Source organism: Aotus nancymaae, unplaced genomic scaffold, assembly GCF_030222135.1.
Source record: "Aotus nancymaae isolate 86718 unplaced genomic scaffold, 86718_ANA_hifiasm-v0.15.2.pri h1tg000014l, whole genome shotgun sequence".
Classification (NCBI taxonomy): Eukaryota; Metazoa; Chordata; class Mammalia; order Primates; family Aotidae; genus Aotus; species Aotus nancymaae.
The window spans coordinates 30,490,258-30,504,398 of record NW_026988425.1 but is presented as its reverse complement, the minus strand read 5'-3'; the positions used below and the strand labels follow the sequence as shown (position 1 = coordinate 30,504,398).

The following is a 14,141-nucleotide window of genomic DNA, read 5'->3' as shown; positions in this document are numbered from 1 at the left end:
GCCCCAGAATCTTATTTGCTAGAGAAAGAATTATCCTGACACTTGTGAAAATGGTAAGGAAGACTTTATTCAGGACTATTGTAATGAGTTGTCAAGACCATTGCAATAGAGGAGAGAGAGTACAGGCTCAACTCTGAAGACAACAATATCAAGTAGGAATTTGTAGCCAAGAAGCAGGTTGTGGGGGCAGTGGGTGGGAATGGGGGCATTTATCAGTGGATGGAAAATGAATAAGAGGAGACATCAAAGGTAGCGGGAATTGGGGGAATTCTTGCTAAACTGACCTAATAGGATTCTTGCTGAAGGCTGGCCAGGGTGACCAGTTATGAGGGATAGATGGGTGTTGGGGGATGTAGAATTTGAATGAGGGGGATTGGATATGAAATGGGGGATTTTCTCTAGCAGGCTTAACAGATTCCTTGTTAAAAGTTGGCTACTGTGTTATGTAGACCCAGCAAGGATGAGGGGATGGGCTTCAGGGGTTGGTGTGGGGCAGGGATCAAAGTTGAGACCTACTTGAGAGGAATCCTCAGAGAAGACTGACTAACATTTGGTCAAGGAAAACATCTTTGTCAAAATGTCATGGGGAGCTTTGGTCTGGATGAGAGGTGTGGGGAGAGTGGGCCTGTCCTGTGTATTTTACCACCACAATCCAGGTGGTTTTGATGTTGATCAATGCCCTGGTTTGTAAAAAACCAACAAAAAATACAAAATAAAATTAAAAATCTGGCCTAAAATGTCTTCTTTAATTCCCTAATAATCTCTGCTGGTTTCAACTAAGTAAATAGTCTCTAATTCATTAGTTTCCAACCCTGACTACATACTGAAAACATCTAGAGTCGTTTTACAAACTACACATACCTGGATACCCTTCACTACCCTAGAATTATTGTGAATGCCCCTTACACGTTAGTGTTGCTGCTGTTGCTGTTTTTTTAAAGCTCCTGAGATATTGTGATGAGCAGTCAGGGTTGAGAACCATGTCTCTAATTGAATGCTCCAAAGTTAAAACAAATTAGCTATAAATGTCCCTTCTCTATCCCAGCAAAGAAAGTAATTTCTATACTTACATTTGGTAAATTCTTGAAGTTTTTCACTTTTGGCTAAACCAACAAACTTCTCTTAAATTTTTCTCACTGGAAATATTTTCCAGATTTTTGCTAATTATGTAGGGACCACTGAAAGCTTCCTCACATCCTTTTTAATCTGGATACCCTATATCAGCAAAGGTCTGACTTATGTCTGATACAGGAAAAATAAATATTTCCCTGTCTTTACATGACTTATTCAAATAAATGAGTTGCTCAAGTTCAAATGACTATTTCTAAATCATCCTTGTATCAGATGTCCTTTCTGCTAAAGAAATTGTATGAGTAAGGGGAAAGTGAGGCGTTAAGCAGATAAGGGCTTGTGTAATCTGCTATTGTTTGTTGGGTGAGACAGAAATTGGTCTAGTGAATTTGTACCACAGAAAATTACTTAGTCTGGTCTGAAGAAGCTGTCAAGCCTGGCTAGGAACTACCCACATGATCTTAACAAAGAGGCTGAGCCATGGCTGTGAGCTACCAAAGCAGTTCTTTGGTCATAAAAACAATTGTGAGAGCTGTCCTTTTATTCTTGTTGTAAATACTTAACACTGCTAGTAAGCCACCTTCTCAGGGAATTTTATGGCTTTTCACAGATCCTTTCCTCTTTCCTTTTCATTGTAAACCATCCTGAAACAAATTATTATTATTAAATTGCATTTCTATAACACATTCCTTTTGCCAGAGCTCCCAGATGGCAATACATACAGAAATAAAAATGCAAATAAAAGTATTTCTTATACCTCTTAACTCTGCTGTTGTCCGAAGCAGTCACCATTAATCCCAAGAATTTCAGAAGTATTTTGAAGAAAGTTCCATAAAATTCTCCAATCTTGGAGGACGGCAGTCTGCTTGGATGACATATTTGTAAGCTAAAGAGCTTTACGCTTTAAAAACAACCAAGATACACATAAAATCTGACTATTTAGATAGAAAGAGCTTTAGAAGAAAGTTAAAAATTCTGTGTAATGTGTTTTTGGGGAAAATTTTATAAATATCTATACATATGTTAACTAAGAAAATTACTAGGTTTAAGTAACTAGTCATTTTAAAATGTAGAGTGCTGAGGCTAGAGTAGAATTTTAGTCAAAGAGTATTATTACCATAAGTTTTTGATAAAGATTGAATAACTGTGATGAAAATAGCTATGGGTCAATCCCATTACTGGGTGTATACCTAAAGGTTTATAAGTCATTCTTTAAAGACGTGCACATGCATGTTTATACATGTGCTATATATGTGTGCTATATGTGCTATATACATGTATGTATGTATATAGCAAAGACTTGGAACCAACCTAAATGCCCATCAATGATAGACTGGATAAAGAAAATGTGGCACTTATACACCATGGAATACTATGCAGCCATAAAAAAGAATGAGTTCATGTCCTTTGCAGGGACATGGATGAAGCTGGAAACCATCATTCTCAGCAAACTAACACAACAACAGAAAACCAAACACCGCATGTTGTCACTCATAAGTGGGAGTTGAACAATGAGAACACACGGACTCAGGGAGGGGAACATCACACACTAGGGTCTGTCGGGGGGTGGGGGGCAAGGGGAGTGATAGCATTAGGAGAAATGTCAGGGAGTTGGGGGCAAGGGGAGTGATAGCATTAGGAGAAATATCTAATGCATGCAGGGCTTAAAACCTAGATGACAGGTTGATGGATGCAGCAAACCACCATGACACATGTATACCTATGTAACAAACCTGCACATTCTGAACATGTATCCCAGTACTTTAATAATTAAAAAAAATGGCTAGGGCTAGTGGCTCTAGCAATTTTTAAATACTTATTATAATCCTCAATGCATAAAGCTAAGACCTTGGAAACAAAATATAAACAAAATACATAAGGTATAACACAAACTGTTATATGTGTGAAGGTATTTTGCATATATGGAATTATGTCAAAGACAGATGCATGTTTGGTATGGAGATATAAGCTTTTCACAATTAAACTATTAGGATTCCATAAACATAAAAATGTGCTGGTTTCTTTTTTCCTTAGTCCTTAGTACATTTTAGATAAATTCCCTTTTCTTTTTACTTTGCATGTAGACATAATAAACTGTCATGTCTGCATTACTTAGATTTATAAACAAGAACCAAAGTCTGAGGCAGGCACTTTACACAGATTCTTTAGAAGTGACTGTTCTCACTGGAGATTACCCAGAGTTTAGACGTTTCCCTGATTTGAGTCACTCTGGGATTTAGGCTGTAGTTCAGAGTAACTGAGTCCTCTGAGGTCACTTGTTAGACCTATACCTTTTAAAAAGTCAATATACAGGACCACAGGTTTAGAAGAACCACAGTTTGCCCGAAACCAATTGATGATAATGTTAGTCTGTTTGTTTTCAGATATTCCTCCACACTGACATCATTCTCAAAATCAGCAGGGCAGTGATGAAGTGGTTAATCATTTGTTTTCTAACCTTACAATATCTGAACTTACCATTAATTATGAGTGTCTGTGGGTATGCATGCAATTTTTTGGATTTGTGAGTTATCAAGAAAATGTAACTGGTGAATAATGATTAACAGAAAGTATATGGAGAAATATTGGTGCCGTCAGTTCATCGCTTTGTACTTACCTTTTGCTAGTATTCATTACTACAGAGGAAACTTTGAATGATTTCATGTCAACACTTGATGAACAGTTCGATCCTTCAGAAATATTCATAAAATACTCGAAGTTATTAAAGTCTCTCTGTGGCGTATAATGGTAAATGGTCTCTCTCTATTGGTCTTTGTGTGTGTGCCTATGTTTAAACTTGTGAATATATTCCATCAACTGGAGAATATTTTATGTGCAAGTATTTCAGGGTCCTGGGTAAAATTCTCTCTTACTTGTATTTCCACACAGTTTAAAAATTATGCAGATTCCATCTCTAAGCCTAACTCTTTTAAGCTTCTTTCAAGTTTAGATTTGTCTCAGTTTAAATTTCAGGGAAAATTTCCAACCTGAAAGGGATGAATGTCTTCTTATACTTTCCAGCATCAGAGATGAAACCATCTGGGGTCTTCTTTGGTCTTGAGGCCAAATGCCACCCACATTGTGGTCACAGTGGGAAGAATTGCTCAACCACCCTTTTCTCCGCTAAATCTTCAGTTTATCCTCTTCTACAAATTTATATCATGACTTGATTGGTCTTTTCTTTTTTATTTGCATAAATTTAGAGGGTACAAGTGCAGTTTTGTTATGTGGATATATCGTGTAGTGGTGAAGTTTGAGCTTTCAGAATATCCCCCTTCACCTGAATAATGTACAGGGTACCCATTAAGTCGTTTCTCATCCCTCACCCCCATTCCGCCCTGTATACTTCTGAGTCTTCAATGGCTATTATTTTGCTGCCTATGTCCATGTGTATACATTATTTAGCTCCCACTTATAAGTGAAAATATGTGGTATTTGACTTTCTGTTTCTGAGTTATTTCACTTATGGTATTAGCCTCCAGTTCCATCCATGTTGCTGGAAAAGACATGATTTTATTCTTTTGTTTGCCTGAGTTTCCATGGCATACACATATGTGATGTGTGTGTGTGTATACATACATATATGAATAGTATATATGTTATATATGTACATATACTACACACATATCTACATATACATGTATAGTATATATGTATATATACACTACATGTATGTATGTATATAACTACATCATTCCATGTGCCCTGGAATACTACTTAGGCAAACTATTATATACACATCTATACATATATATGTATGTATATGTTATGTATATGTGTATACTATGTATATGTAGTATATATATACTATATACATATATACATACTAAGGCAAACCATATATATACACACACACACACATACACACACATATATATATGGTTCATCTGTGTGTGTGTATATATATATAAACATCTGGGTTGTGTGTGTATGTATACAAAATATGCATGTATATGTATGAAAATATATATGTGTGCATATCTACTGCATTTTCTTTTACTTATATGTGTGTGTGTGTGTGTGTGTGTGTGTATGTACACCACAGTTATCCAGTCATCTGTTGATAGACACTTAAGTTGATTTCCTATTTTTGCTATTATGAATAGTGCTGCTATAAAAGTATGAGTATGGCTAAGTGTGGTGGCTCATGCCTGTAATCCCAGTACTCTGGAAGGCCAAGGCAGGCAGATCACTTGAGATCAGGAGTTCAAGATCAGCCTGGCCAACATGGTGAAACGCTGTCTCTACTAAAAAAAAAAAAAATACAAAAATTAGCCAGCCATGGTGGCATGTGCCTGTAATACCAGCTACTTGGGAGGCTGAGGCAGGAGAATCACTTAAACCCGGGAGGCAGAGCTTGCGGTGAGCCAAGATTGCACTGCTGCACTTCTGTACATGATACAGAAAGTATCATGTACTTTCTGTTTGCTGAACAAACATTTCAGAGGATTTTCACTATGATATAGTATGGAATTCAAACTCCTTATCAGGCAAGGCTCAAAATTATCTGCATCATGTATGTTTTCAATGTTATGTCTTTGCAAGGGAGAAAAAAAGGCGGAGCAAGACCCTGCCTGGAAAAAAAAAAAAAGACGAATATGGGTATCTTTTTGACATAATTTCTTTTCCTTTGGGTAGATAGCCAGTAGTGAGATTGCTGGGTAAATGGTAGTTCTATTTTTAGTTCTTTGAGAGATTTCCATACTGTTTTCCATAGAGGTTGTACTAATTTACATTCCTACCAATGGTGTATAAGTGTTCCCTTTTCTCCTGATCCTTATTAATATCTGTTATTTTTTTGACTTTTTAATAATGACTATTCTGAGGAACTTTCCAGAACGCTCGGTGTATGTATGACGAAGATGAGCTGCGCACAGCTCCATGCTCCTTCCCACTCCCTCACACACCGACCTCAGCCTGCTCACTGGCAGTAGAAGATGGTGAAAGAAACCACTTACTACGATGTTTTGGGAGTCAAACCCAATGCTACTCAGGAAGAATTGAAAAAGGCTTATAGGAAACTGGCCTTGAAGTGCCATCTTGATAAGAATCCAAATGAAGGAGAGAAGTTTAAACAGATTTCTCAAGCTTACGAAGTTCTCTCTGATGCAAAGAAAAGGGAATTATATGACAAAGGAGGAGAACAGGCAATTAAAGAGAGTGGAGCAGGTGGCGGTTTTGGCTCCCCCATGGACATCTTTGATATGTTTTTTGGAGGAGGAGGAAGGATGCAGAGAGAAAGGAGAGGTAAAACTGTTGTACTTCAGCTCTCAGTAACCCTAGAAGACTTATATAATGGTGCAACAAGAAAACTGGCTCTGCAAAAGAATGTGATTTGTGACAAATGCGAAGGTAGAGGAGGTAAGAAAGGAGCAGTAGAGTGCTGTCCCAATTGCCGAGGTACTGGAATGCAAATAAGAATTCATCAGATAGCACCTGGAATGGTTCAGCAAATTCAATCTGTGTGCATGGAGTGCCAGGGCCATGGGGAGTGGATCAGTCCTAAAGATAGATGTAAAAGCTGCAATGGAAGGAAGATAGTTCGAGAGAAGAAGATTCTAGAAGTTCATATTGACAAAGGCATGAAAGATGGCCAGAAGTTAACATTCCATGGTGAAGGAGACCAAGAACCAGGACTGGAGCCAGGAGATATAATCATTGTGTTAGATCAGAAGGACCATGCTGTTTTTACTCGACGAGGAGACCTTTTCATGTGTATGGACATACAGCTGGTTGAAGCACTGTGTGGCTTCCAAAAGCCGATATCTACTCTTGACAACCGAACCATAGTCATCACCTCTCATCCAGGCCAGATTGTCAAGCATGGAGATATCAAGTGTGTACTAAATGAAGGCATGCCAATTTATCATAGACCATATGAAAAGGGTCGCCTAATCGTCGAATTTAAGGTAAACTTTCCTGAGAATGGCTTTCTCTCTCCTGATAAACTCTCTTTGCTGGAAAAACTCCTACCGGAGAGGAAGGAAGTGGAAGAGACTGATGAGATGGATCAAGTAGAACTGGTGGACTTTGATCCAAATCAGGAAAGACGGCGCCATTACAATGGAGAAGCATATGAGGATGATGAACATCATCCCAGAGGTGGTGTTCAGTGTCAGACCTCTTAATGGGCCAGTGAATAACACTCACTGCTGGCATTTTATGTGCAGTAGTGAATGAGTAAGGACTGTAATCATAATATGCTCACTACTTGCTCTTGTTTTTGTTTTAATCAACTGTAGTAGTGTTTTAAAAAGTTAAATGAAGAATAAAGGCAAATATAAAATCTCTGACTTTGCCCTGTATGTATGATGACTTCAGTGTGCAAAATGAAGTTTAATACCTGTAAAAACTACTTTGCAAAGAAGTTCCCCTAGCATTGCTAGGCCAAACCTTGTAATTGACTTCAGCTATGTACGTGGACAAGCTTAGACTGAAATGCCAGGTATATGTATTGGCTTCAGTGTATAACCCTTCATTGTTAAGCTATGAAAGTAAAACTGTATTTAACTGGCAATAAGAAAAAAAAAATTGTAGAGAAGTGTTGGTCTGTATAGTTCTTGTATTAAGTGGGATTCATTGTAATGCCTCTGCATTTATTCTATTGCCTCAACTGTTACTTGAAGATGGCGTAATATATAATTTATCCTGTGGTATCAGTGATAAAAATGATACCTTTCTGTAGGAGGGGTTTATCATAATATGCTGCTTCTTGAAGGCTTGCACTTCCAAAATTGCTTCTTTCTGCTGTGCCATCCATATATATACATATATATCTTGACCAGTCCTTGTTATTTGCCCCCCTCCTTTTCTGTGGACCATGATACGCCTGAGTAGTGACTTCAGAGCTGGGTAACGTAGAAATTAAAGTGAAAAGACCTTTACATGGAGAAGTAATCTGCATGCGTAATATAGGAAGGTGTTCTTTAGGTATGTTACAGGATTACTTTAATCCATTTGACTTACGGTCCAAAGTAACTAATGTTGGTAGTATAGCAAATTATGATGAATAGCTTTAATTGTATGTTTAAAAGTCTTGTATGTTCACATGCTTAAATCTGGGTATCAGAATTTAAGCTATTCTTGAAATCTATTGTCTCCTTAATATACTAATTACAAAGCAAAAAAAAAAAAAAATAATGACTATTCTGACTGGCATAGAGGATATCTCATTGTGGCTTCCTTTGCATTTATCTGATGATTAATAATGTTGAGCATGTTTTCATACACTTCTTGGCCATTTGTAGGTCTTCATTTGAAAAATGTCTGTTCGTGTCCTTTGCCCAGTTTTTACTGGAGTTATTTGATTGGTCTTTTCAATGACAGTTCTTTACCCGTGAGCTGCTAGAATGTGAGCCACACAAGTCCTGGCTCCTGGTAACCACTATTATGTCTCTGGTTGACTACCTGATTGTACCTCTAGCATGTGGCATTGACCAATCAGTGGGAAGAATACGTGAAAACAAATTCTGCATTAGTCAGATCTGACAATCATAGGAAAGTGATAGCTGTGTGTATGTGTGTGTGAATGCATGTAATCACCAAGTATCTCTCGCAAGTTTCCTTGACAAACATACTCTTGATTATCCTTGAGTGATGTATTTGCTTCTTGAATCTTCAATGCTTTCCTTATTTCTTTATTTTTGAGTATACCATATTTACTACCTTATGGTTCTACCTAGAGTCTTACAGAATGTTCTCAAGAAACACCTACAACATTCTTTTTTGGATAGAGAAATCAATATGCAGAGGAGTGACTTGAATTTCATGATTTGAAATAGGGTTATTTCAGGCCTATGGTTCACCTTTTAAAACCTTGTTGGATATGTAGGAGACACTCAAACATTTCTTGAATGATTGAACATTGAATTAATCTTTAGGGGCCCCACCAACCTCACACCTTATCATGTACTTTCTGTTTGTGGAACAAACATTTCAGAGGATTTTCACTGTGATGTAGTTTGGAATTCAAACTTCTTACCTTATCAGACAAGACTCAAAATAACTTGCATCATGTATATTTTCAATGTTATGTCTTTGCAAGAGAGAAAAAAATGCTAATTATAAATTATATACCTATTTTGTAGGAATAATAAACATATGGTACATTGTTTTTTTAAATTGATGATTTAGGCATTCGAACAACCTATATTAGATATTTGAATACTATCTCTTTTCAGACTACAACATTTAATATTGAGAGTCAACTGAATGAAATTTCTCGTTAATTTTCCTATTCATTCATTTTTAGTCATACAAACCATAATACCATTGTGAAGATGTAGTGAATATGTCTATGAATTAATTTTTTCAAATTAAATTTCTTTGATAAAAACAGCTGACTGAAATATATGTGAAATATTTTTTCCTATTTTTTCCTGTGTTTTTAATTGTTGAAAAGAAAGTGTCAAAATAAATGAAACTTTTAATAAAAGATCTCCATTTAACACGAATGCACAATGTTCTATGTTATGATAAAATAGTGAAGAAAAGTCAAATCTAAAATCATATATATGCATATATCTATATATGTATACATATATACACTAAATATTGAATGTGTACACTTAATTTTGTTAGAATATTCTAATACTATGAAGAAAATAAAATTATAATAATGAAAAAAATAGGAATTTGTATGTACAAACTATATTGTTTTGCCTAGATTTTGTATATGCTCACAATAAATGTTAAAATTTTCAATTAATAACAAGACTGAGAAAATGTCTACTTTTATATAATAAGACCTTTGCTTTAATTTCTTTAATTGTATATTCTGATGTTTCTTCTCATCATCCAAATATACTTAAATTTCCTCCTCTTCAAAAATAAAAAAAACAAGGAAACACATAAGAATAGATTTTTCTTCTAACTTCTACCTTTGAAAACTTTATCCTGAGATCCAAAATTCTCAGAAAACTTGTTTACCCAAGTGGCAATACTTTATCCCTTTCCATTCACTCCTCACCCCTCAGTCCACTTTAATCTGGCTTTTTCTCTTTTTACTTCAGCAAAAGTTTCTTTAAAACCACCAGTGAAATCCTTATCTTGAAATCCATCTCTATGAGTTTTGCTTCTCAGTAGCAACTTGACACTCTTGTTCACTCTCCTTGAAATATTCCCATCCTTGGGCTTCAGAGCAGCTATGTGGGGTTCCCTTTCAAGCTACATCTTTCCTCTGCAGGCTCATTTCCCTCTGCCTGGCTGTTGAGTTAAAATTCCTTGAGACGCCGAGATTCTTTGCTCCTTTCTGTTTTCTGTGTATTCTCCCTAGTGTGTCTTATTCACATCCGTAGTTTAAATTACCATCTGTATGATAAGAACCTTGAAATTGATATTTTTATCTCTTAGCTCCAATTTTGCAAATCCAGATTGTGCTTATTGAAAAGTTTCTCTTTAGATGTTTCAAAGATGCCTCAAACTCAACATGTCTAAAACTGCACCCATGACCCCCCATCCCAAACTCAGTCTTCTGTTTTTCCTATTGCAGTGAACGCTATGTCTCTGACCACATCTCATTCAACCTCCTCTTGTGCTGTGTGCCAGCTATCCCAGCCTGCTTGCCGTTATTTGAGTAAAACAAGATAACTTCTATCACAATATCTCTGTACTTGCTTGCTCTTACTTCTGCCTGGAATGTCTTGTCTCTAATTCTTTCTATAGATATATTCTATTCTTTATTCATTTCTCATCTCAAACATTTCCCCCTTAAAGAAATTTTCCCTGAACACCTTATCTAATGGCTCACCCATTCCTATTGTTATTTATCATATTGCTATTTTTAATTTCTTATGCTTATAAATGTCTCTTAAGGTGCTGTTGTTGATATATATATATATTTTTCCCTTAAACTAGAATCTAAGCTCTTCAAAGGAAGTGACTTAGTGTTGTTTGTAACTGTCTGCTACATATTAGCAATGTGATTTTTCTTGTTAGTCCCCAAATCTACTCATTTTTCTTTATCCCCATTGCCACCACCCTAGCCTGAGCCACCATCATGGCTTGCCTGCAACAGCCTCCTAACTACATCCGTTTAGCTACCATCCAGTCTACCTATTCCGCCCTGCAACTAAAGTGGTGTTTTTACATAAGCAAATCCGATAATGCTCCTGCACTCCTTAAAATCACTCAAGCATTTCCTGCTGTTCTCAGGATAATGATCAAGATCTTTAAGGTGAGCTGTAAAGCCGTATATGATCTCCTTCGTCTCTTATTGCTTTTCTCTTTGCTTCCCCTCCATGCCTCACCCACCCTCACTACTTTGGTGTTTCTATAAATTCCTCAACTGCCTGATTCTCCTTCTCATCTTGAGATCTTTCACATGTTGCCTTGACCTGGATGGTTCTTTCAGTTTACCCATGCCTAGCCCTAGACTTTACCTAGTTAATTCTCACTTAGTCTTCTAATTTCAGTCCCAAGTCCAGTGTTCTGTGTACCTGGCATTGTGCTATGTGCCGAGATATAGCAATGATGTGAAGTATCTGCTCTCATATCTTTTCCGTATAGAATAGAAACCTGCTATACATTCACCTTGCTTCCAACTGAGGAATCACATTGGCTTTTCTACTAACACATTCACAATTTGTAAATACACACATTTATATATGTAGAGAATTGGTTTTTAATTTCCCTCACTAAACAGTAAGCTTCATGATTTGCAATATGTATTCATGGAATAGATGAACGCATGACGTCCATTCAATAAACACTTCTTGAACACTGACTGTAGTACATATTAGAACTCAAACTTGGCTTAAATAATTAATATAATAATATTTTGTATCAGCCAAACATTTACAGTGAAGACAGTTCCATTAAAGTTTTAAGTCATCTCTTATTACACACACAGCTCAAGCCTTATGTTCTGTAACATTTTATTCTCTTTCTCCTAAGAGAAGTTTCATATCTGTACACATTTCTAATTATGGCAAATGGGAATCTTGCTTCTGCTCTTGTTTACAATATTCTTTGATGAAATTGCAACTTTGGTCAAAAATAATCCTGATTGAATGGGCTCAGTGGTCTTTGCCACAAGCATTTAAGTTAATCTGCTGGCAACATGGAGAGAACACATTTCTTTCTATTTGGCAGGATATTAACTCATATTAGCCGTGGAAGCTGTAATTTTCTGAATGGTATTCTAGTGGCTGGCAGAAGTTAATGCAGGTTTCCGGTGCCTTGTTCATGCCAATAATACAATTTTCACACCAAGAATCTGGCGAGATCTACGTTGAGAGAAACCAGTACATGATGTAAAACATGATTAGTTTCAATTCAGTAAGTGTGTTTTAAATTCTACTTTGTGAAAACTCTTCAGCACTAGTTGAGTGTAGAATAAAAGGTATGAGAGACTCAGGACTTTCAATAAGGTTTCAGTCTTAGTGGACTGATGAAACTTATAAACAATCACTTCCATTAAACTTCCAATGTGGAGACTTCATGTCATCATCCGGTAGCGTTATTTATTCTTGACTTCTTCCAAAATGGATGCCCTGTTTTAAATCCCCTCTCTGTAAAACCTGTACCATTCCTGTGGTCACACAATTTCGGAATCTTGAAATTCTAACCAATTTATTTTGTTTTATACCCTGGGTCTGATGAGTCGCCAAGTGGTATCTCTCCCTCACATTTGGCTATTTTAGCCCATCATTTGCTTTCCTGTGATTCTCATTACCTTCATCTTCTTAGTAAGTGCAGGCAGACCTTTCTCAACTATTCTGCAGAGCCGGGCTGGTGGAATGGCATTTGTACAGACAAAAATGTGAATGGTGGCTCCTCGGATGACAAAGAAGTGACTTTCTTATTATCAGTTGATTGTTTGATGGACCATTGAAACACTGTTGGGTTTCAAGTGTTTAAACCCTTTGACTGAAAAGGAATTCAGTATTTAATTAAAGTTAAACTTACTACCATTCCTAATAATAGGAAGTCCTTCACAATATGCTGAAATCTATCCTTTCTTTTTCTTTCTTACTACTACTTCCGCTTAATAATCAGTATTTGCAGAACCCCTAGTGCCCTCCAAGATCTGAACATTATCATGTATATTCATCTTTTCTCTAATTATTTCTCACCTAATAGGATATTCAGACCCCCTGAAAGGAATGTGTGTACTTGAGCAGAGACAGAGTTAGAATGTGGCAGTCATTTTTTAGATTTTAATCTAACAGGTTTTTAGAAAGAACTTTTGTTTCTCAAAACTAGATTTAGTTTTACCAAAGGGATTCAGTTGAATATGATAAATTCAGTTGAATTTGATACCGTACAGTTATTAGATTTCAAGGTATTTGTTTTTAAACATGATAAAGGGAAAAAATATATTCTGAGTAGAAAGGAACTTCACCTAAGAGCCTAAATCTGTGAGACTATGCATATTATAGGAATCTCTGAGAAAAGTTAATTGACGAAGTTTCTATTTTAGTTACTATATCAGGCTAAAGAAATCAATGATCTACATTTGATAAATTTTAACAGACTCAAAATCAGGGAGGTAGTTGACCTGTATTGAGATAAAACAAAAAATGTAATTTTACTTTTATCTGTAGCATAAAACTTTATTAAGAAATTCCAGATTCAAAGTATGCTTGGGGTGACAAATTGGACTTTGAATAATTGGTTAATATTCTGAGTCTCGGAAGTTAGGATACTTTATGTAGGATAACTTCGAGAAAATCAATATAATATTTCTGCAAATTTCTTCTTTGTTAAAAGATTGCTCATCTTATACCAAAAAAGATATTTGAATACTTAAAAGCACTTTTTTTTGGTCTCCAGTGTACTCTCAGGAATTAAGAATGATGTTGTCTCAAAGCGTTTCCTTTTAGAATATGATAAAAATGTGCAAAAAATTACGTAGGGTACAAATGATGAGAACTAGGTAGAATAGAGCGTGCACTTTGTAAAAGCAGCCTATCTGATCTGTTGACCACCTGCCTTGCAATTATGGCTTTTAATGCGATTTCTTTAATATAGAAGCAAAAGGGAGGAAATATGTTGACAGAATGTATAATTGAAGGAGGGAGGCTTTCTTCTCATTCTCTGCTGTTGCAATGGATGGTAACACTACTTAA

The 14,141-nt window shown here is 36.2% G+C and overlaps 1 protein-coding gene across 1 annotated transcript; it reads left to right on the top strand.

Moving 5' to 3' along the window:
* Nucleotides 1-5,973: 5,973 nt before the first annotated feature.
* LOC105722424 (dnaJ homolog subfamily A member 1-like) lies at nt 5,974-7,317 on the top strand. Its single transcript, XM_064375756.1, has one exon. The coding sequence runs from the start codon at nt 6,009-6,011 to the stop codon at nt 7,197-7,199; it is 1,191 nt and encodes a 396-aa protein (XP_064231826.1). The 5' UTR covers nt 5,974-6,008; the 3' UTR covers nt 7,200-7,317.
* The last annotated feature ends 6,824 nt before the right edge of the window (nt 7,318-14,141 follow it).